At 42.8% G+C, this 21351-nt stretch overlaps 1 protein-coding gene across 2 annotated transcripts in view; it reads right to left on the reverse strand.

The window, feature by feature from the left end:
- Positions 1-11220: 11220 nt before the first annotated feature.
- Positions 11221-21351, reverse strand: part of MME (membrane metalloendopeptidase) — a 63626-nt gene continuing 53495 nt past the window's right edge. The window contains exons 21-23 of one of the 2 annotated variants that reach the window (XM_030575166.1): positions 19605-19700; positions 16996-17072; positions 11221-12617 (exon numbers count right to left, since the gene is read on the reverse strand). In XM_030575166.1, coding sequence (XP_030431026.1) covers positions 12518-12617; positions 16996-17072; positions 19605-19700 — 273 coding nt within the window. In that variant the 3' untranslated portion in view covers positions 11221-12517. Of the gene's footprint in view, positions 12618-16995; positions 17073-19604; positions 19701-21351 lie in introns of those variants that run through there. The other variant, XM_030575167.1, reaches the window with a different exon arrangement.

A 21351-nucleotide genomic window follows, 5' to 3' on the forward strand; every position in this document is an offset into this window, starting at 1 on the left:
CCTATCAATGGTCTGGAAATCTGAGAGCTTCTTCCCTCCGTCTATAAGGAGGTGAAATGGACAGATCAGAAATTCAAGTTTGGAGTTTTGGCCACAAATTTCAGTGAACTTGAACCCTGCTCAAATCTAATGTGCTTTTGTTTGCTTTGTGACGTATTCCATTGCAGTGCCAGCTTTAGGAGATAGCTGGTCCTATGGAGCTCGGTCAGAAGGAGCGAGCTAAATGTCTCCCCTTGCAATGCTGCAATGCCACAGTTGCATGACCAAACTTGGATATGTACAGCAGATTCACACAGGCTAATTTCACAAGGATTTGAATGTTTTCCCATGAACCATTCATCCTACTCTAATAAGTAGCCTCAAGCTGTATGCTGGAAATATTCAGATTGATTGAGATAATACATTTTTAGATTCACATGGAAATTTACTCCCTTGGAACCAAAAACTAAAGAAGAAACAGCACCAAACCCCCGCTAGCACATAAATTGGTCGATTGTTTGCTGAAAAGGCAATAATCTGTGATAACCTTTTTTTCTAAAAAGTTTATTTTTTTTATCAGTGCTCTGAAGAAAGGCAAAGGGTCATTATTCTTGCTTTTCCTCCCAGGAAAGTATTAAACAACAATAGGGAAAGGGTTCCTGAAAGAGCAGAAGTTAAGTGGTATAATGGACTAACACACTCATGATTCCATATAGGCCCAAGTTCACATTTTGCTTTAATCATAAATGAAATAAGGTTAGGGATCTCAATCTAGTGTCTAACTAGAAATTCATCCTTAGCATAAAACCCTCAATTAACTTGCACCAACTGAGAGTCTGTGCTTTAGAGACACCATTTGCTGTAATAATAGGAGTAGACAGAAGCACTGGGGGATCATGATTAAATTCAATGGCAGAACTAGGTTAAGTAGTATGAACAAAACTGTCAAATGTTGCCACCTATTTATGGCCTATAAAGATCCATTTCTAGAGCTGTGCCGCAAAAAGCTCACATAGTGCTCTGACCTCACACAAAGTCACACCGTGAGGCCAGTTGCAAATTATGTAATCTCCAATTGTTTTGAAAGACTAAAACACAACATGCAAATGAAAAGGGGCTATTTTATTTAATTCATTTATATATTTTATTACATATATTTTCATTTACAGTACTTGGAAAATGAAGTTGACAGATGTAACCAAATATTTTAATTACATTAATTGCTTGCACAATAAACACTTGCAGCATGGTAAATCATCTTTAATTAAACATAGTACTCAGTCAGATACATGATTTTTTGAATGAAGGACAGTCTGCAAATAATAGATAAAATAGATATTGGCAGATGTTCACGTTAGTCATAAAGCATTTCCAAACTGAGTTTAGCTAATACATTAACACTTTACGAATGCTGTCATAAAACTGCTAAAGAGAAAGAAATAAAGAACTTCATCTTCCTCTGGAAGATTAGATTTATAATATAACTTTTTGCTAAATACTAAAGTGCTGAATGAATAAATAGCCACTGGAAATAGGAAAACTAGGCCAATTTAATTGCACAAAAGTATTCACTGGAATAGAAAAACTCTGTTGCAGAACAACACCTCCCACATCTCTGTCCATTTTGGGGGATACATTGTATCTCCAGACCATACAGGGATACATTCAGCTTGCTTTTATCACATGAGCAGTATTTGGGCTATCATGCACAAACAGTCGTTAGCATTAGCAAACAGCAGTACCAGATGGGAAACTTGTGCGGCTGTGCTCTTTCCCTGCTAGATAAATTCATTTTTCAAAGAATAGCACTGTTCGTGTACATAGGGCCCATTTCACCTTTGCTTACATGTCTGTAGCTGGCACTGAGTTTTGTGTTGGAAGTGTTGTCACAAGTACTGGAGGTCAGCTGGGATTCTCCAGGTCACAGTCCCACAATTTGGGGTATTCTCAGAAAAGGGGTTCCCATCTCAAGGATGTAGTTCTTTCCCGTCTTGGTCCAGCACAGCCCAAGCTGCTTGACATAACTCCTGCGGGAATTCTGCGCCACTGTGTATGCACAGAATTTATGTTCCCCACTGATTTCTGTGTCCCCGCAGAAAAATGACTTTCTGAAAGGGAAGAAAAGGGAAGCCACAAGAGCAGTCATGTGACCCTCCCCAGCAGTACGTTTTGGGTGCCCAAGGAGAAGGTCCCTGAGCCAGAGAGAAGGTAAATCATGGTGGGGCAAGGGACAGGACTGGGGAAGACCAGGCTGGTGGCTCCTACCCTGTGCCGAGCTTAGCTGCTAGTCCCAGCTGGGCTGGGAAGGACAGGACGTCTTCTTCCCCTGAGTGGCATCCGGGGCCGGGTCAGATCCACCTCCATTTCTCCCCCAGCTGCAGGAAAGCTCTGCAAACTCCACCCCCTCCCCGCTTCCTGCACCCATTGCCCCTCAGCTGAAGGGGGATGGATCCCTTTACAGGGAGCTGTTCCCCCATCCGCCCAACCCCCAGGCATCCAGACTCTCGCATACCCAGATCCTCTGGCCAAGCCTCACCCTCCCATACCCAGAACACTCCCAAGCAGCCCCACCTGGACTACCCTAACAAGCCACCCACACCCAGATCCCCACCCCACCGAGCCCCATTTCTCCAGAATCTGGACCCCCCACTAAAACCTCCACACCCAGAACCCCCTGCCGATCTCTATCATCCCCCCCCCAGATCTCCTCCCGCTGAGCCCAACCACCTTCACCTGGACCCCTCTGCATAGTGCCATTACCATTGTACCCAGAACCCCCCAACAAGTCCCTGTGCATCCAGATCCCCCCTGCACTGGATCCTTCACTGAGCTGCCTGTACCCAGATTGCCCCACACAGAACCCTCTCAACCCACACCTGAATCCCCCTTCACTAAGCCTTTCCACACTTGGATTCTGTCTTGCTGAGCCTGCCTGCCCACACCTGGTGCACCTGGCATGGAGGGGCAGGGCTGGGTCTTGTGCAGTGTCAGGGTTGGGTGCAGCCTCACCGCTGAGTCTGTGTCCTGAGTGGGAAGCTGCACAGTGATCTCTCACTTCTGTGCAGCCAGTGGCCTCTGCTCCCCAGTGCCATGCTGGAGGCTCCAGATTTACTTGACAAATAAAATGTGCAGAATTTTAAAATATTGTGTGCAGAATTTTTAATTTTTTGGTGCAGAATGTCCTCAGGAGGATAGCATTCAGGACACATTACAAATCCTGTCTATTTTCCCAGGTCTTTTTCTGATGGGATGAGTTGAATATGGAGGGAAGTAAGTTGAGGATGGGAAGCTTTAGTTTTTAGGCTGGATGGGGTTTGGGAGAGATTAGTCCATTGGTCTGTGCCTGTGTAATACTGAAAGTATAAGGGGCCTGGTGGACTTACACTTTTCCAGTTCCTTCTTACAGCTGCATGGCATGAGTTGGAATCCTCTGTGTATTTTTAGTGTTTGTGTTTTTTAGTCTAGTTAGTATAGTTTCTCTCTGCCTCAGTACCCTCTCCCTGGGGAGAAGGAGTATGCCTAGAGTCCCAGGATACAAGACTGTCCTGGGATTTAACTGTGTCACCTGCCTCCATTCCTTCTTGGTCAGTGACAAACATCAGCACTGCCTTTCTTGCCTGGGGGAGGCTCATATCTCTGCCAAGTGCAGCATTTGCTACTTCTTTCCTCCCCGAACCAAGGAGAGATGAGAACTTTGACTGAGGAAGTACCTCAGGGAGAAGACCATGAGACTTTCCTCCCACTTTATACATTGGCTTTGGCCTGCAATGAATTGGAAAGGAGATGACCAACAGAGATAAGATGTTCACAGAAGATGGAAGCCAAGGATGGAACCTTCAGGGAAAGCAAGGTGGAGGAGTTTAGCAAGAGAGGAAATTCATATTTGACCTTCACCAGTAAGAAGAAATTGAAATGCTCAGAGATTAGCATATTTGTCTTTCATGTAAACCCTGATACGGTCAGTGTGAGATTCTCTTTTGCTAAGAGAATTGAGGAAGAAACAGTCAATACATGCTTTACAGGGCATCAGTTAGGTTCCCCCCCCCATCTCCCGGATATTACTATTTCATGATGTCTCTGTTAATGCCAATTTCATTCTACATGCATTTTTCATTCACCCAAACCAAACACCCGATTTTCATTGGTGACATTATAGCATGAGGAGGCATGTGCATTTTATGGAAAATACAGACACTTGGTAGCACATTGTTTCCACCATTGGTACCTTGTTTATTCATCATGGTTAAGGCTACGATTTCATCACAGAGGTCACGGTGATCATGGAAATTGTGAATTATTGGTAGTTGCTGTAAAAACCAAGTGGTGTTGCGACCTAGTGCACAGGGTTGCAATGTCACTCAAGTTTGGCCTGTCTACCTCTGCCTCCATCTACAGAGGGACAGATGGACCAAACCTGAGTGGCATTGCAACCCCATGTGCCAGGCTGCAAAGCCTGGAGCAGGGAGCTGGGCCCAGCTCTGTGGCAGAGGAGATGTGGGGTGGTTACAGGGTGAATGTGGGGTGGGCTTGTACTCCAATCTTCCCCCTGAACTATTGTTTTTTCTCCCGCACCTCTGCCGGCAAATTTACTAAACATTTCTATGCCAAATTTTTGGACTTTATCATGGTTATAACTTCAGCTTGTAAATACAACAGTTTATTGTACAGTGAGCTCTACAGAGATCCAGTGCAGTCACCCACAAGTTGAATTCCTGCTGTAAAATCTTCAGGGCATTTAAATGTTTGATTGAGGAAGCACTGAAATATAAATGTAGGAGTGGGTGACATTTCCTTGGCCCGATGTTGTTTTTAAGGCCTTTGCTAAACACTTTCTAGCTTATATGTTTTACGGGGCATCTGTATAAATATTTCCCTGACATATTCATTCTTAGAGAAGGAAAAGCTTCATTGTGCTTAATTAGTTTGCATGCTGTGATGAAAGGTATGTTCTGATCTTCAGTGCTTGTTAAATGTCAAATACCTTACCTCTGAATGAGGAGTGTTATGGGTTTTTTCTTTTTTAAAGAAGACCAAGATTTTGCCTTTGCTTGAGTGAAAGAATCATAATCACTGACTCATGGCTGAGTAATGAGGATGCTTCTAAAACAAAATATTTTGTTGTTTCAATTTCTAGACCTGCTTATTAAAAACAAGTGAGAGTACAGCATGCACATTAATATCACTTCTGCTTTAAAACTTGAGGGCAGAATTTTCAAATCACCAGTTTGGTGCCTAATTGAGTAGCCAAATGAAAGGGTGGGGGGGAAAGAAGGGACGTAAGTGATTTGCAAAGAGATTTTCAGAGGCACAGGTAGGATTTCTTCCTTCGAGGCAGCCCATGCCCAGTTTAAGAAACCCACGAGTGCTTATTCCTTTACACTCCCTATCTTCCATTCATGGTCATATGGAAAACTCCTCCCATTGGTTATTCCAATATATTTTCAAAAGTGACTTAGGAACCTAAATCAATGTCATGCAGACTCTCTGGTGCCTAAACATTGTTTTGAAAAAAATGGGAGTTAGGCTCCTAATTCACTTAGGCAGTTTTGAAAATTTTACCCTTACATCCTTGCACGGGTACCTCATCCAAACTCTAAATAAGTAATATGTGGTTATTTCTTGGAAGCTCCTGTGTAGGCACACTGAACTTCGATATCATTTGCCCACATCAGAAAGATCTGCCACATTCACCGAGCACACAATTAACACCAAACCAGTGAAACTGTCATTTCATTTTTTCACTTTCTTTTATATTCTGTATCTCACTGGAATTTAACACACTTCCTTTCCCGCAGCTCATTGTCACAAACAAATGGACTGTAATATAAAACAAAACAAAAACTCCACTCACCACACAAAGGGCCAGCTTCCTCCCGGACAGAACTGCCTTCCTCCACAAATTCTGCAACATTAACAACCTTCCTCAGAACACTGTCCTTGCCACTATGGATGTCACTTCCCTGACACCAACATCCCTCACAGTGATGGTGTAGCTGCCTGCTTCACATACTTACAAGACAATGGCCAACACTCAGATATTCACCCCAAACACATGGCCAGACTTGTCCATTTCATCCTCATCCATAATAATTTTAAATTCAACAACAAAAACGTTGTCCAACCCATGGGAACAGCTATGGGTACTTAATGGGCCACCTTGACATACCTGAGATACTTCAATGATATTTTCATCCTCTGGGCAAATGACTTAAACTCCATCATAGATTTCTACTACAACTTCAACAACCACCACCTATCCATTATTCTCTCTCTGGAACACTCCTACACCAACATCAACTTCCTGGACACCACAGTCCGCTTCAACAATGGAACCTTGTAGACATCTATATACAAGAAACCCATGTATCACCACACCTACCTTCATAGATCTAGTAACAACCCCAAAAAGTTTGTTATTTACAGCCAGACACTCATACCACAGAATATGTTCTGAGGAGAAAGTCTGTGATATAGAATCATAGAATATTAGGGTTGGAAGGGACCTCAGGAGGTCATCTAGTCCAACCCCCCTGCTCAAGGCAGGATCAATCCCCATATTTCTCCCCAGTTCCTGAAATGGCCCCCTCAGGGATTGAACTCATGATTCTAAGTTTAGCAGGCCAATGCTCAAACCATTGAGCTATCTCTCTGCGCTCCCCCATATACACCTTAATACACTCAAAACTGCTTTCAGCAAACAAGGCTACTCCACCAGAGAAGTAGATTGCACCATGAAATAGGCCACCAAAATACCCCAAGAGAACCTGCTTCAGTACAGAAATAAACCCACCTCTGACTGCACACCCCTCGTTGCCACCTATCACTCTACCCTGGAACCCATACCGGGCACCATCAAACAACTACAATCCATACTCAAGGTGGATCCCATCCTAAAAATCTTTCCTGACCCCTACCCCCACTTCTGACCTTCAAACAACCCCCCAACCTCTCCATGCTCATTATCAGAAACAACCTCCCCAGACCAGGACACACCAACTCAAAGTGCCACCAGACCCTGCCAGAACAACAGATGCAAAACCTGCAGACATATCTCTACTTCTACATTGATCAACACCCCCCATAACCCACCTTTCAAGATCCCTGGGTTATACACATGCCTATCACATGTGGTGTACCTCACCACTAAATGCCCCAATAACAACTATATGGGTGAAACTAAATAATCACTATACTGTCAAATGAACTCACACAGGAAAATGATAAAAGACAAAACCATCCTATCACCTGTGGGTGAACACTTTCCACACAGCGATCACTCTATCTGACCTATCAGTCCTCATCCTCAAAGGGAAACTGCACAACACTTTCAAAAGATGAACCTGGGTGCTTAAATTCATAACTGGATTGATGGCTTATTACAACAATCTGTACTCCACTAACCCCTTTTTTTTGTCCTATGCCTAAAAGGGCGTTAACCAGCCACTTCACCTGGAATGTTCCCTTAGCACATATTCTAACTATGTATGCTAAACTGTGTTCAATCTTTTATTTAGCTGTGACACTCTGAGTACCTTTCTCATTCCTGAGGTAGAGCTCTGTGTAGCTTGAAAGCTTGTCTCTCACCAACAGAAGTTGGTCCAATAAAAGATATTACCTCACCCACCTGGTCTCTCTAAAATGAAAAAAAAGAGGCAGACGAAACAGGGGAAAAATCACAAAAGAAAAAGCTGGCCTCAGCAAGTCGTCTGGTCCAACTGTGATGGGGTAGAGGTTCTGCTTCATCCAACAATTTCTGTTGTTGCTGTGGCCAGTGTTTTTGTGGTACTTTCCATAAGATCAGTAGCTTCTTATTGCCAGTCTAAGAGAAACAACTGTACTACTGAGCAACATTATTGGCCATGGATTTCCCGCTCCTTCTCATCAAAGTTAGCTGTCTTCTCAAGCTGAACATGGCTAAAACAGAGCTTCTAATCTTCCCCAATCAAGCCTCCCTACTACTTCCTTTCTTGGTTACTATGGAAAATAATACTATCCTTACCTGCTTCTCGTCTTCAACTTGGACCTCTCTCTAGGTCCTCACCCCCAGGCTATGTCTATATTTTGCCAATTCTTTATGTAGACCATCTGTAAGATAGGGCCTTTCCTGTCCATCCAGATAAAACTTGTGAAAGCTCTCATCATTGCATGTCACGATTACTGCAACATCCTTCTTTTTTTTCATTGACAAATGCAATCTCATATCCATTCAGAATGCTGAAGCAAAGATCATTTCCCTATCCCAGGGGTCGGCAACCTTTCAGAAGTGGCATGCCGAGTCTTCTTTTATTCACTCTAATTTAAGGTTTTACGTGCCAGTAATACATTTTAACGTTTTTAAAGGTCTCTTTCCATAAGTCTATAATATATAACTATTGTTGCATGTAAAGTAAATAAGGTTTTTAAAATGTTTAAGAAGCTTCATTTAAAATTAAATTAAAATGCAGAGCTCCCCAGACTGGTGGCCAGGACCCAGGCAGTGTGAGTGCCTCTGAAAATCAGCTCATGTGCTGCCTTTGGCACACATGCTATAGGTTGCCTACCCTGCCCTAGCCTGTGGCTTTGACCATGTCACTCCTTCTTTGCATTCCCCATTGTCTCCCCCTTCTCTATTGCATGAAACATAAACTGCTTGTCTTCACTTTCTAGGCCCTTCATGCTCTATCCTCACGCTACCGATCCTCTCTTATTTGTTACCAAGTTGTTGACACCAGCCTCCAATCCACATTTGTTAAACTTTCCAACAAGCACCTTTGTGCTTTCTCATGCTGTCCCTCTGCTAGGGAAAGAAAGGGCTAAAGAATATTTAGGTAAGTTAGATGTATTCAGGTCAGCAGAGCTCAATGAAATTAATTCTATTGTGCTTCAGCTAGTTCCTGAAGTACATCTTGGAACCATTAGCGATTATCTCTGAGAAGTCATGGAGGATGGTTGAGGCTCCAGAGAACTGGAGGAAGGCAAAAAAAGTACCTATCTTTAAAAAGAAAAAGGACTTGGAGAATTATAGACCACTCAGCCTAACTTTAACTGGAAAGAGACTTGAATAAATTATTAAACAATCAATTTGTAAGCACCTAGAGCATAATAGGGTTAAAAGTAATAGCCAGCAAGGATTTGTCAAGAACAAATAATGTCAAAACTACTTAATTTTTTTTCTTTGAAAGGGTTACTACCTTGAGGGGTGGGGGTGGGAAGCACTGGACATTATATATCTTGATTTTAGTAAGGCTCTTCACATAGTACCACATAACATTTTCATAAACAAACTAGGGAAATGTGAAACACATCAAAGATTGTGAAGCATTCAGACAATACAATAATGGTTGCCATATAAGTACCTAAGATAATAGATAGAGTGGAGTGAGAGAGGGATCCAGTAGAGAAAGAAACACAATACAAGATTGTCTTTTTTTTCTTGTTATTCCTCTTCTGTAATCTTTCTTTGGGGTCATTGTGTGACACTTTAGGCCCATAAGGTGTTCTGTCACTGCCTGCCCTGTAACCATGGGTACCTCTCTGCTGTGCAGCTTTGTCTCAGAGCCCTGATGCCAACAGCCTGCCCACAGCACGGTAGCCTCACTTTGGCTTCCATCATCCTGGTTATTCATTGTAGGGTGACACCAGCAGTCCTCCTGGTTCTGAGTCTCCCTGAAACTATCTCCTCTGTAGTATCCAGTCCCTCTCACTGTGCCCTCACAGAAGATATTAAGTTTGCTGCCTCCAAAGAGACACCATATGTCCCAGCTGAAGGCACACCCACATGTAGTTGAAACACACAGCATTCAGATGGTTTGTGGTAAAACTAAAACTAAGCTCATTAACTAAAAATTTAGGATTAAGTGGGTTTCTAGTACAAATGAAAGAGAGATGAAAAGTTACAAACTATACATGCTTTCTAGTGACTACATTTAACTTCAGGAAGTTACAGTCTGAATATAAGGAGGTTTCTTATTTATCTTCAGTTTCCAGAGACTTTCAGACTCCTTGGTTGAAAATCTCTGTTTGTTTTTCCTCAGATATACAAGAGCCCTGGCCACTTGTATCTGTCCAGTAATGGATACCAAAATGGCTCTCTATCTTTGCTTCTCTCTCCCAAAGTTCAATTACCTTATCTCAGGAGGCAAGGAGGTTTCTTGGAGTTGCATCTTCCATCATCCATTGTTAAGAGGCCATCCCCAACACTGGTTTGCCTGATGACTTTGTCTATTTTGCATGTAAATGTAATTCCGTTGTCTCTCCTTGCTCAATTTACATTGCAAACACATTCAAGCAGGCAGAACCACGTACCTTTGTCTAAGGTGGGGATGTCTTAAACCCTTTTTGCCAAACACATGTTAAGAAAATATTTCCAGCACATATTTATAATTATTCATATATCAGCTGTACATACACCACACACTAATATTAATGATCAACATGTCACCAGTTTACATATAATATCTTCCAGGGCACCTTTTAGGTACAGATTGACAATAGCGAGTTGGAGCAAGGAGAGTGCCAAGCCTGATATAAGTTATATTATGGTGTACCCTATGTCAGCTGGCGCTGAAGGGCTCCCTAGATCACACATTGCTGTCCCCTTTGCTGTGGCCACAGGGGATCCAGATGGAGTGGGATTAGAGTTGTCTTATGCAAGGTGTTGGGAGGTAGAATTTGGAAAGCCAGCCCAGGGGTCTACACTGGGAATATATTGCAGAGCCAAGTTGTGTGTGGCTCTGTCAGGATCTCTGTACAATGGCTTTGGCAGTGCAGAGCTGACAGATGGCCTGGGGGCTGCCACTATGCAGAACCACTGCTGTCGTCCTTTGCAGAATGGCAATACAGTGGCTGGTGAGCTGTGGTAGCATCCACAGAGTATTTTTTACTCTTGCTCTTGCACTAAGCCTGATTTCTTGGGCAGGATGCAGGAAGAGGACTTGGTGCTCTATGTTTTGATGTATTTTGTTTGTCAGCCTGCTGTGATGAACGCACACGAGACAAAGACTAGCATAGTCCATTTTGGTGTAATTTCCCTAGGTTCCAAATTATCCATTTCTTTTTTTAAACTATCACCAAATAATTTGAGTTCTCTTGTTAATCGTAACAGGCACCCCGGGAGTTTGGAATTTCAGTACCTCTACTACAGATAACACATCTTTGTTATTGCACATCTCCTACAAAAAACACACATACACTGCAGTCATTGTAGACAACAATGAGCAGTTGGCTCATAATTTCAATTTATTATCAAAAGGTTTTCCTCAGACGACAAACTCAGAAAGCTAAAATGAACATAGTTTTTTAATTACAGTATACCCATTATAGAAGTCCTTGGAGGTATCTGGTGTTTATTTTTGGAAGTCTTAATTGGCCTTGATATAAGAAGCAGTAAGTTCCTTGGCAACCTGCATGAGGGCATTTCATATATATCATAGTGTATTTAAAGCCTTTTGCCAGTACCAATTAAGGGTCCAATCTTGCAAACACTTGTATAACTCTAATGACATAACCAGTCTCATTGACTTCAAATGGACTACTCACATCAAAGTCAAAGTATTTACTGGATGAGGCCCTAAAAATTGAAAAAATGAATCTCAAAAGTTGTTTTTTTGTGCATCCCTTTAGAGATCTGTTTTATAGGCTTTGTTATATTATATCATACTATGTGTAAGTAAAATTTCTCAATTATGCTGCCACTGATAAAATATATAACAATAACTTCAAGTCATAAGTGTAGCTCAGAATTAAATATAAAAACTATGATTTATATATTACTACAAATCTTTTAAAAAGACCAAGTTTAGAGAAAGCAAGAAAACCCTTAGAAAACTGCGAAGGGGTCTTAGATCACAACATTACTGATTATAAACTCAAAAATTAATAAATTAGCTACATTTTCATTTTGGCTGGAAGGTAGTAAATAAAACCAAGTGAATAGTGAATTCAGTCTTTAAGCATTGGAATAATTACTGAGAAATTATTTAAGTGAATTACAACAGGTCTTTGGACTTTTCTAATATAAATCATTTCAAGTAAAAATGAAAACAAACATTTGGTAGAACACATTTATCATGACAGAAGAGGGCACAGAGTCCGATATTTTTTATATGAACTGTTGTCTCATTATATTTTGGTGTCCAAGATAACGTGTTACTTAATATCTTCTTCCTCCATCTGATCAGAAATATTAGCATACATTCTCAAAGGAGTAGATGATTAAGTGTTCCCCAGTGAGAATAAAAAAATCTGTAGACCAAATGTGAAACAGAATTAAACTATAACAACAATGTTGTTTAAAAGTGAAGCAACAGGTACACAATTAAGTGATTTATATTTTGCAAAGTTTGGTCATAAAAAAGCAGCTTATATATTTGCGGCCTTGGCTATAAACCTTAATTTGAAGAATTGATTGTTTTGAATCTCTGATCTCACAGATATTGTTGGGTTTTTTTGTCCACTAACAAATGAATTTTGTCATTTCCTTCCCCTAGTCCTCCCAGTAAGTTCCAAATTTCTGTTTGCCTGGGAAGTTTGTCCTTGGGCTGCCTGGTTTATAGCTCTGTCACCAAACACGGCACTTTTTTGCAGGGTCCATGTACTCTGTCGTGGTGCATGAAAAGGCTTCGGTAAACTCTGCAGAGTTCTGCAATGATCCTATGACCCTTTAAAACAAAAACAAAAAGAAGTTGGCACCACTGATTCTCTTTAAGACCCAACTTAAAATAAAAGCTAACCGTTATTTTCTGCATCTCAGAATATTTCAAGAAACATCCATGATTCTAAGCTTTTTCAGGTTATCCCCCTTTCTCCTCTAAAATTGTAGTGGCCTAACTAAATTTTTATTTTTCCAGTTTGCACATTCCCTATCACATACAAAAGAAGATGACTCGTAGAAACACAGGCCTGATATTATTTCCATTGATGTCTATTGCAGCCAAACTCTCATTGACATCATAGGAACAGAGTTCCTTTCGTTAGTTTTGGTGAAAAATTTTCAGACAGCTCCACTTGTGCTTTAAGTCCTCTGTAAAAAGTAGGTAAAACCTAGAGCTGGAGGAATATTGAAGACGTTTTTTGTTAGGATTCATTGCATTTGACTATAGTCATGCCCCTTTTTCTGGTCACTGTCCACAAATATTCTAGCAAACAAGTTTTCTGGAAGAAATGTTGACATAAACAGTAGATTTTAAGTGAATTTTGGGAAATGCTAGTAAAAAGCAATTTTCAGATTTGTATTGTGAACCCTTATTCTAAGAATTACACCCCTCCCATGGCAGAAATATACCCTGTGACCTATACATCTAGTCAAAACAACTCCAGTATTTAACGTCAAATATCAAATAGTGGCACTGAATTCATTGTGAAACAAGAATTATTTGCAGAAATCATTTTCTGAATAATTTCAATAACAATTAGATTCAATATAATCAAAACCTGTCTGTGGAAATTGTGAGCAGTAATAGAGGTGAAGCAGTTTATCAGATTACATTTGTTACAAATTACTGGATCGGCTCTGTAAAATCAAAAGGGGAATATCTGGTAAGTATTGTCAGGAGGCATCAGCAGCACATGGGACCAATAGAAGAGATAAAAGAAAACAAAGATGGCTTTCTAGTAAGTGATCCAGCAAAGCCTTGACCAACCCCAGGGCTGGAGCCACTAAAGTGGGATTTTGCCAAAAACATAGCCAAAGATATTCTGTGTGTAATAAAATCTGACTTACAGCTGGCACTATTTTTGATCTATTGGCAGTGGAGAACAAATCCTGCTTTTTTTAGTTATGTCATTAGTACCATAAGGTGAGTCACATGAGCAGGATTTAATCTGTTATTATATCTGATTTGTTTTAACACGGAATAACAATCAAATGCAAATTATCTGAAAAATTACTTCATTTCTTTTCCTCCGTTAGTGACACCTAAATCTAAGGCTTCCTTTCATATTTATTTTATTGTGGTTAGATATTGTATTCTATTGCTACATTTATTCAAATTGTAAGAAATGTAATCTGATGAACAACTTCAGGTTTCTACAAGCTTCTGTTATTCCCCATCCAGTGCTCAAAACACCCAATCAATACATTAAAAACATATAATGCAAATAACAGAGCAATATAAAGAACTGCCCATCCCACCTTGACAGAGAAATAAATCAGCTCCAGCAAATGCAATAGGCATAAAATAAACCTATACATTTTGAGTCCATATGACTTTTTGATATAAAGTCATTAAAATACTGGTAGTTTTATATATTTAAATATATTATAGTTTTAGATATGATTCTAATATGTACAAAGATGCTTTATATTTTAGAGTTTTATGTTGGGCCTGATCCTGCAAATCATTACAGTAATATCAATGAGATTTCTCATGTAAGATGACTTGTGTGAGTAAAAGTCTGCAGGATTAGGCATGTCTTGTTTGTAGCCACCTATATAGATATAAAAATAGTAGTGAGATTTAACATATGACATTGAAGCAAAGTGCATCCAAATATAAATGCATAAAGACATCAAGCCGATTAATTTACAAGAACTAATGAAGTGTACAAATTAATAACACAAATAGGAGGCAAAGCTATAAAGAACTGCCGCAGACCCACATTAATATTGTGCCTAGATTCAGCGGATTGCAGGAGTTTTAAATATAATTGCCTTGGGGAGAGGTTTGCAGATTACACAGAAACACCCACACCAAAATGCCAGTTTAATGATAACCGCAGGAACAGTCACTGCTTTCACCAAATATTTGAATATGTGGGATAAGCAATAATTCTCTGGTAAAGAGCGGGGGTTAGGAAAGAAAGCCCTTTGGAAGTGATGTGATGAACTGTAGCAGAAGATAATGTGATCAGCAGGAGTGCAAGTGCTGTAGGGTTCACAATGATTTTTGTGGCTAGCACAGTTATTGTGGCATCCACCAATTGGATTTATAAGAACAAACACCATGTTTTTATGTTGCTCAAACTGAATGTTGTGCTGGTTTAGGTTAAAATGTAAAAGTCCTAATCAGCCCACACTGTCTTCAGCTTCTCGGCACCTAAACCTCATAAGTAGGACCCTACCAAATTCAGAGTCCATTTTGGTCAGTTTCATGACCAGGGTTTTTTTAAATTAGTCAATTTCACATTTTCGGATGTTTACATCTGAAATTTCAAGGTGTGGTAACCATGGGGGTCCCAGCCCAAAGGTGGAGGGTTGCAAGGCTATTGTAGGGGGGCCATGGGATTGCCACCCTCACTTCTGCCCTGGTGCTGGCATGGGTGCTGCCTTCAGAGCTAGGCAGCCAGAGAAGAAGGCTGCTGACTGGGTGCCCGGCTCCGAAGCCACTGCTAGCAGCACACAGAAGTGAAGGTAGCAGGGATGGGAGTGTGGGTTACCATCTCTGTGGTTTTCCCAGCGTCTTCTACCCGAGTGGGGGGCTGACAGCTGGAGCTGCAGCCTCCGTGTGGAAGAGGGTGACAGATGGAGCTGCAGCCTTTCTGTGCGGGGGAGAAGGGGTGACATCTGGAGCAGCCTCTCTGAGTGGGGAGGACAGCTGGAGCTGTGGAGCTTCCTGCAGCTGGGGGAGATCCCGGAGGTGGATCTAACCTGCCCTGGGAGCAGCCCCTGCAGGGGAAAAGGAAGTCAGGCAGCCTAGCTGACTCTTTAGACTGTCAGGAGTACTGAGCAAGAGCAGCTGCAGGGCCTTTCTCCTGATACCCCCTCAGACACGGAGTCAGCTTTCTCCAAAATTGGTCGGCTTGTCAGGGGGAAGGCCTGCAGCTGCACCTGCTCAGTACTCCTGAGAGCCTAACAAGTCAGCTAGGCTGGCTGACGGACTGCCCTGCCTGGCTGGCTGAGGAAGCTAGCAGGCCGGTTCTCAAGCTCAGCAGGAGCAGCAGGTTGCCGGTTGCTCAATGCACATGTCCACAGATCTGCTTCCCTGTGCTTGTCTCTCTCTCCAAGCTCTTCTCTGCCACTGCTCCAGCCTAGACCCTGCCCTGCTCCCAGTCCTGTCCCAGCTTTGCTTTTGCCTCTGAGCCAGCCCTACTGCTGCCTCCCCTGACTCCTGGTAATGCACTTCTGACCCTCAGTTCTGATTCCTGGCTCCCACCCTATTTTGCCCCTTTGCTCTGGCATTTGTACTCCTACCCCTAGGCATGATCACCTATGACTCCACTCTCCATCACACCACTGTGCATGGGTATGTTGTTGCTCAAGGAGTGGAGAATCTTTGTTAGCAGCCTTTTTTTCTTCCCTCTTGTTAGGGATAGGGAGGGAACAGGGACCTTGTTTCTCTTGTTTGTGTACAGTGCCCAGTACAGTGTTGCCTGAGTCCTGTTTGTGGCCCTTAGACACTGCCTCAGTATAATTAAATAATAATTATGTAGGTCTGGGGATACAGTCACAAGGTCTGTGCAATGCCAGTGAAGGAAAAGACCCAATTCAGACAATAAAAAACAAAACAAAAACACCCCTCGAGTTCTGGAGGGTGATCCTGCTTCTGATTTGGTGTGATGCCTGCATATCTTTAGGCAACGAGCTCCCACCATAGAGAGAGGCCCATCCTCCTCCCTTTCATTATCCCTATTTGTGGAGAGACCATTTGATTTCTTCATCTTTCCCTGACTGAGCACTCTCCCCTTAGAGCTGTCGAGAGACATAGAAAGTGAAATCCTTGCCCCGATGTATCAGTGGGAGTTTTGCCATTGACTTCAGCAGAGCCAGGATTTCAATCCTAGCCTTCAGGCCACGCAGCCCCTTAAGTCACTTCCCTGTCTGTCTTTCAGCCATCTTGGGGAGAACCTTAGCAGAGGCTAGCTCTAACTGAAATGAACATGATCATAGGAGGCAACATGGAAAGGATACAGACCTGGAAGTCTGCAATCTATTCCCGGCTTTGTCACTGACCTGCTGTCTGACCTTGAGATAGTCATGTCACTTCTTTGTGTCACACCCATAAAATGAGGATAATGATACTTGCCCTGCTTTGTAGAGTGCTCTGATATCTACAATGAAAAGCTACCTTACAGCCGAGGATGATGATTATAAACACTGACCTGAATTTGCCTGGGCTATGCGTATCAGTTTTAATGGAGTTGACAGCATATTCTGGACGGTACGTTCCACACCATATCTAGAAACATATCAGAAAGAAAGTGATCTGTTGTAAATAAGATTTTTCAGGAGAAGTGCTGCTTTAGTTTTATTATGAAACATTTAATGCTGGAGAACACATTTCAAATTGGACCACAGTGAAAATATGTGGATTCTATAAAACCCCACATACTGTAGTGCACTTTCACAGGCATTTGAGCCTAGCAGACTTACTCCTGCATGAATTCAAGTGTGTAGTTAAGGGTACGTCTACACTACAGGATTATTCCAATTTTATATAAACCGGTTTTGTAAAACAGATTGTATAAAGTCGAATGCACGCAGCCACACAAAGCACAATAATTTGGTGGTGTGCATCCATGTACCGAGGCTAGCGTCGATTTCTGGAGCGTTGCACTGTGGGTAGCTATCCCGTAGCTATACCATAGTTCCTGCAGTCTCCCTTGCCCATTGGAATTCTGGGTTGAGATCCCAATGCATGATGGTGCAAAAACAGTGTCGCGGGTGATTCTGGGTAAATGTTGTCATTCATTCATTCCTCTGTGAAAGCAACAGCAGACAATCATTTCGCACCCTTTTTCCCTGGATTGCCCTGGCAGATGCCATAGCATGGCAACCATGGAGCTCGTTTTGCCTTTTGTCACTGTCACCATATGTGTACTGGATACCGCTGACAGAGGCGGTACTGCAGCGCTACACAGCAGCATTCATTTGCCTTTGCAATATAGCAGAGACGGTTACCAGTTGTTCTGTACTGTCTGCTATGCCATTGTAAACTGGCAATGAGATGATGATTATCAGTTGATCTGTATCATCTGCTGCTGTCATGGGTGCTGGCTGACAGTTGCTGAGGGCGGCCGGGGGCGCAAAGACAAAAATGGGAATGACCCCCCGGGTCATTTCCTCCTTTATGTTGTATCTAAAAATAGAGTCAGTCCTGCCTAGAATATGGGAAAAGTGTACTAGAGAACCAGTGTATCAGAGAACCAGAGAGCACAGTTGCTCCGTGTTAGATCCCACAGAAATGATGAGCTGCATGCCATTCTAGGGGGTGTCCATGCAACAACTCCACTTGTTGCTTCCCTCCTCCCCCAACCCTTCTGGGCTACCATGCAGGGTCCCCCCATTTGTGTGATGAAGTAATAAAGAATGCAGGAATAAGCAACACTGACTTTTTAGTGAGATAAAATGAGGGGGAGGCAGCCTCCAGCTGCTATGATAGTCCAAGCAGGACATTAAACGGTGGAGGGGAGAGGAGTGCAGCATCCCGCTTCTATGATAGTCCAGGCAGTACAGAATCTTTTCTTTAGACATGAAAGGAGGGGGTCATGGAGTTCAGCCCCCAGTTGCTATGATGAGGACGGTTACCAGCCGTTCTGTACCATCTGCTGGGAATAACCGGGAGTCATTCCTATTTTTACCCAGGTGCCCCCGGCCGACCTCACCTGAGGCCAGCCAGGAGCACTCACGGGCTGATGATGAGGATGGTTACCAGTCCTACTGCACTGTACCATCTGCCACCGGGGAAGGGAAGGGAGAGGATGCTGCTGTTCAGTGCCCCAGCACCGTGTCTACCAGCAGCATGCAGTAGACATACAGTGACACTGAAAAAAAGTCAACAAACCATTTTTTCCCCTTTTCTTTCACGGGGTGGGGGGTAAGGTGGAGTAAATTGACGAGATATACCCTGAACCACCCCGGACAACGTGTTTGACCCTACAGGCACTGGGAGCTCAGCCAAGAATGCAAATGCTTTTCGGGGACTGCGGGGACTGTGGGATAGCTGGAGTCCTCAGTCCCCCCTCCATTCCTCCATGAGCGTCCATTTGATTCTTTGGCTTTCCGTTATGCTTGTCACGCAGCACTGTGCTGTGGACTCTGCATCATAGCCTGGAGATTTTTTTCAAATGCTTTGGCATTTCGTCTTCTGTAATGGAGCTCTGATAGAACAGATTTGTCTCCCCATACAGCGATCAGATCCAGTATCTCCTGTACGGTCCATGCTGGAGCTCTTTTTGGATTTGGGACTGCATTGCCACCCGTGCTGATCAGAGCTCCAGGCTGGGCAAACAGGAAATGCAATTCAAAAGTTTGCGGGGCTTTTCCTGTCTACCTGGCCAGTGCATCCGAGTTCAGATTGCTTTCCAGAGCGGTCACAGTGGTGCATTGTGGGATACTGCCTGGAGGCCAATACCATTGATCTGCGGCCACACTAACCCTAATCCGATATGGTAATACTGATTTCAGCACTACTCCTCTCGTCGGGGAAGAGTACAGAAACCGGTTTAAAGAGCCCTTTATATCGATATAAAGGGCCTCGTTGTATGGACGGGTGCAGCATTAAATCGGTTTAACGCTGCTAAAATTGGTATAAATGCGTAGTGTATACCAGGCCTAGGATTAACATCCTGTCTGCTTTGCTATGGCCACTGCTCAGTTTAACAATCCTGCCAGCTCATTAGAATGAGAAAAGTCAGACTGCTGTTCCAGCTTACAGTGAAATTGTCACTCAAAATGACTGTCAAACCTTCAGTGAAGAATGATACAACACCTGTGCAAAGTTCAGGAAGAACAGCTGCTTATGGCTCATGTCAAGTCCGGGAAGCAGTTTTTCTTTTCCATTTTTTTGGACAAAGTTTTCATAAGCCTGCAAAACAAATGGAGCAGAAATGTTATGGTTTCCTATTTCCCTTATCAAAATGGCACTATAATGAGAAGGAACATGGATTATTTGACATACTACAGCAAGACTCTCTTAGGTATCGTCTCTGGCTGAATACCACCGATATGCAGCATAGGAAAGAAATGCAATGGCCTGATTGACTCAGGGCCTGATTCTCCTCTCGGATCAGTTTTACAGTGGTGTAGCTCCACCGAGTTCAGGCAGTTACTCCTGATTTATACTGGAGGGGAGGCTTAGGCCCAAGGAATGCAATTTACTGAGAGAAAAGGAAACACAGCAATATCATTGTCTCAGTAGGAAAGTTGTGATAGCTGGTAAAATGTCATGCCCTCGGCATCCAGATGTCATGCACTTTTTTATAAGAAAGATAATGTACAGGAGAAGAATTGTGCTTGTATGACAATAACAATAGAGACTGTAGGCAATCACTCTAGACAATAACCTCCCCACTTCAGCAAGCTTTACATTAGTTAATATTTTTTCAGATCCCATTTAACTGTCATGTACTTGCGCTGCATTTCCCAGCATTACTAATTACCTAGGGCTAGACTGTCCCCCACCATGGTACAAACCATGGCAGGGGACTTCTGGGAGATTCCCTCATATCCAGGGCTTACATTCTTACAGAGTATTTCCTGGAGTCCTCCCCCGCATCCCTCTCCCCAAATCCTATAAAGACTCTAGGGGGGTTGAAAAATGTTTGCCAGAGCTCTGCTCCAGACAGCACCAGCTGAATTTAAGCCCTGCTCATATCATTTCCTTGTGGACGGGGGAATTGAACTTCCACAGAAAAGAGTGAGGGGCCAACTTCCAGATCTGGAAGGCCCCAGAAAGCCAGTCACATGGAGGCCCTGACCCTCAGTCACTCTAACAGGGACTACCCCACTGTGGTCCCCAGAGCCTGGAGCTATGTAGAAAAGTTAATGCAGCCTGATGCTGTGCTGTCTTCCTAAAGTACAGTGCATGAGACCAGAATAAGGAGATGATGTTCATCTCACCCACGCACCCTTCCTCTCAGACCTGCACTGATGCTGCACTGTGCAGAGTGAGCTCTGCTGCCTAGGTGAATGGACAGCAGTGGGGAGTGGGCTGAGCACCTTCTGTGCATGAAGGAGCCCTCTGCGCCTGGGCTCAAGGGGGCACAATCTGTCTCCAAGATGATCAGTGTATAAACAGAGGCTTTATTCTGCTGTTTAATCAGCTAACATTTCTAGTCTGATCCTTTCCATAATACTACAGTTAGAGCTGTGGGGTGACAAGTTTCAGTTGCAGCAAAAATCACCATCTTCTCCAATTTCACACAATACATAAATGTTATTCTGTTCCCAAATTCTTTGTTTTCTCCATGAATGTAAGTAATTCCAAGTTATTTAATTAAATCCATAGGCTGTTACCACAGGAATTACGACAATGCTTCAGTTATAAGATCTATTCGATCAGAATCTGGTCTGACTCACATGGTGTGAATGTGGAGTAACTTCACTGCTCTTACTCCATATTTACACAGTAGGCAATCAGAATCTGATTCATACCTACTTCTGGTGTAAAACTGATTTTGTAGTGACAAATGCAACACTTCTTGATGAAAAAGGAAATTTCCCCTACGGCTTCTTTT

This window comes from Gopherus evgoodei, chromosome 9 (genome assembly GCF_007399415.2).
Source record: "Gopherus evgoodei ecotype Sinaloan lineage chromosome 9, rGopEvg1_v1.p, whole genome shotgun sequence".
In the NCBI taxonomy this organism is placed as follows: domain Eukaryota; kingdom Metazoa; phylum Chordata; order Testudines; family Testudinidae; genus Gopherus; species Gopherus evgoodei.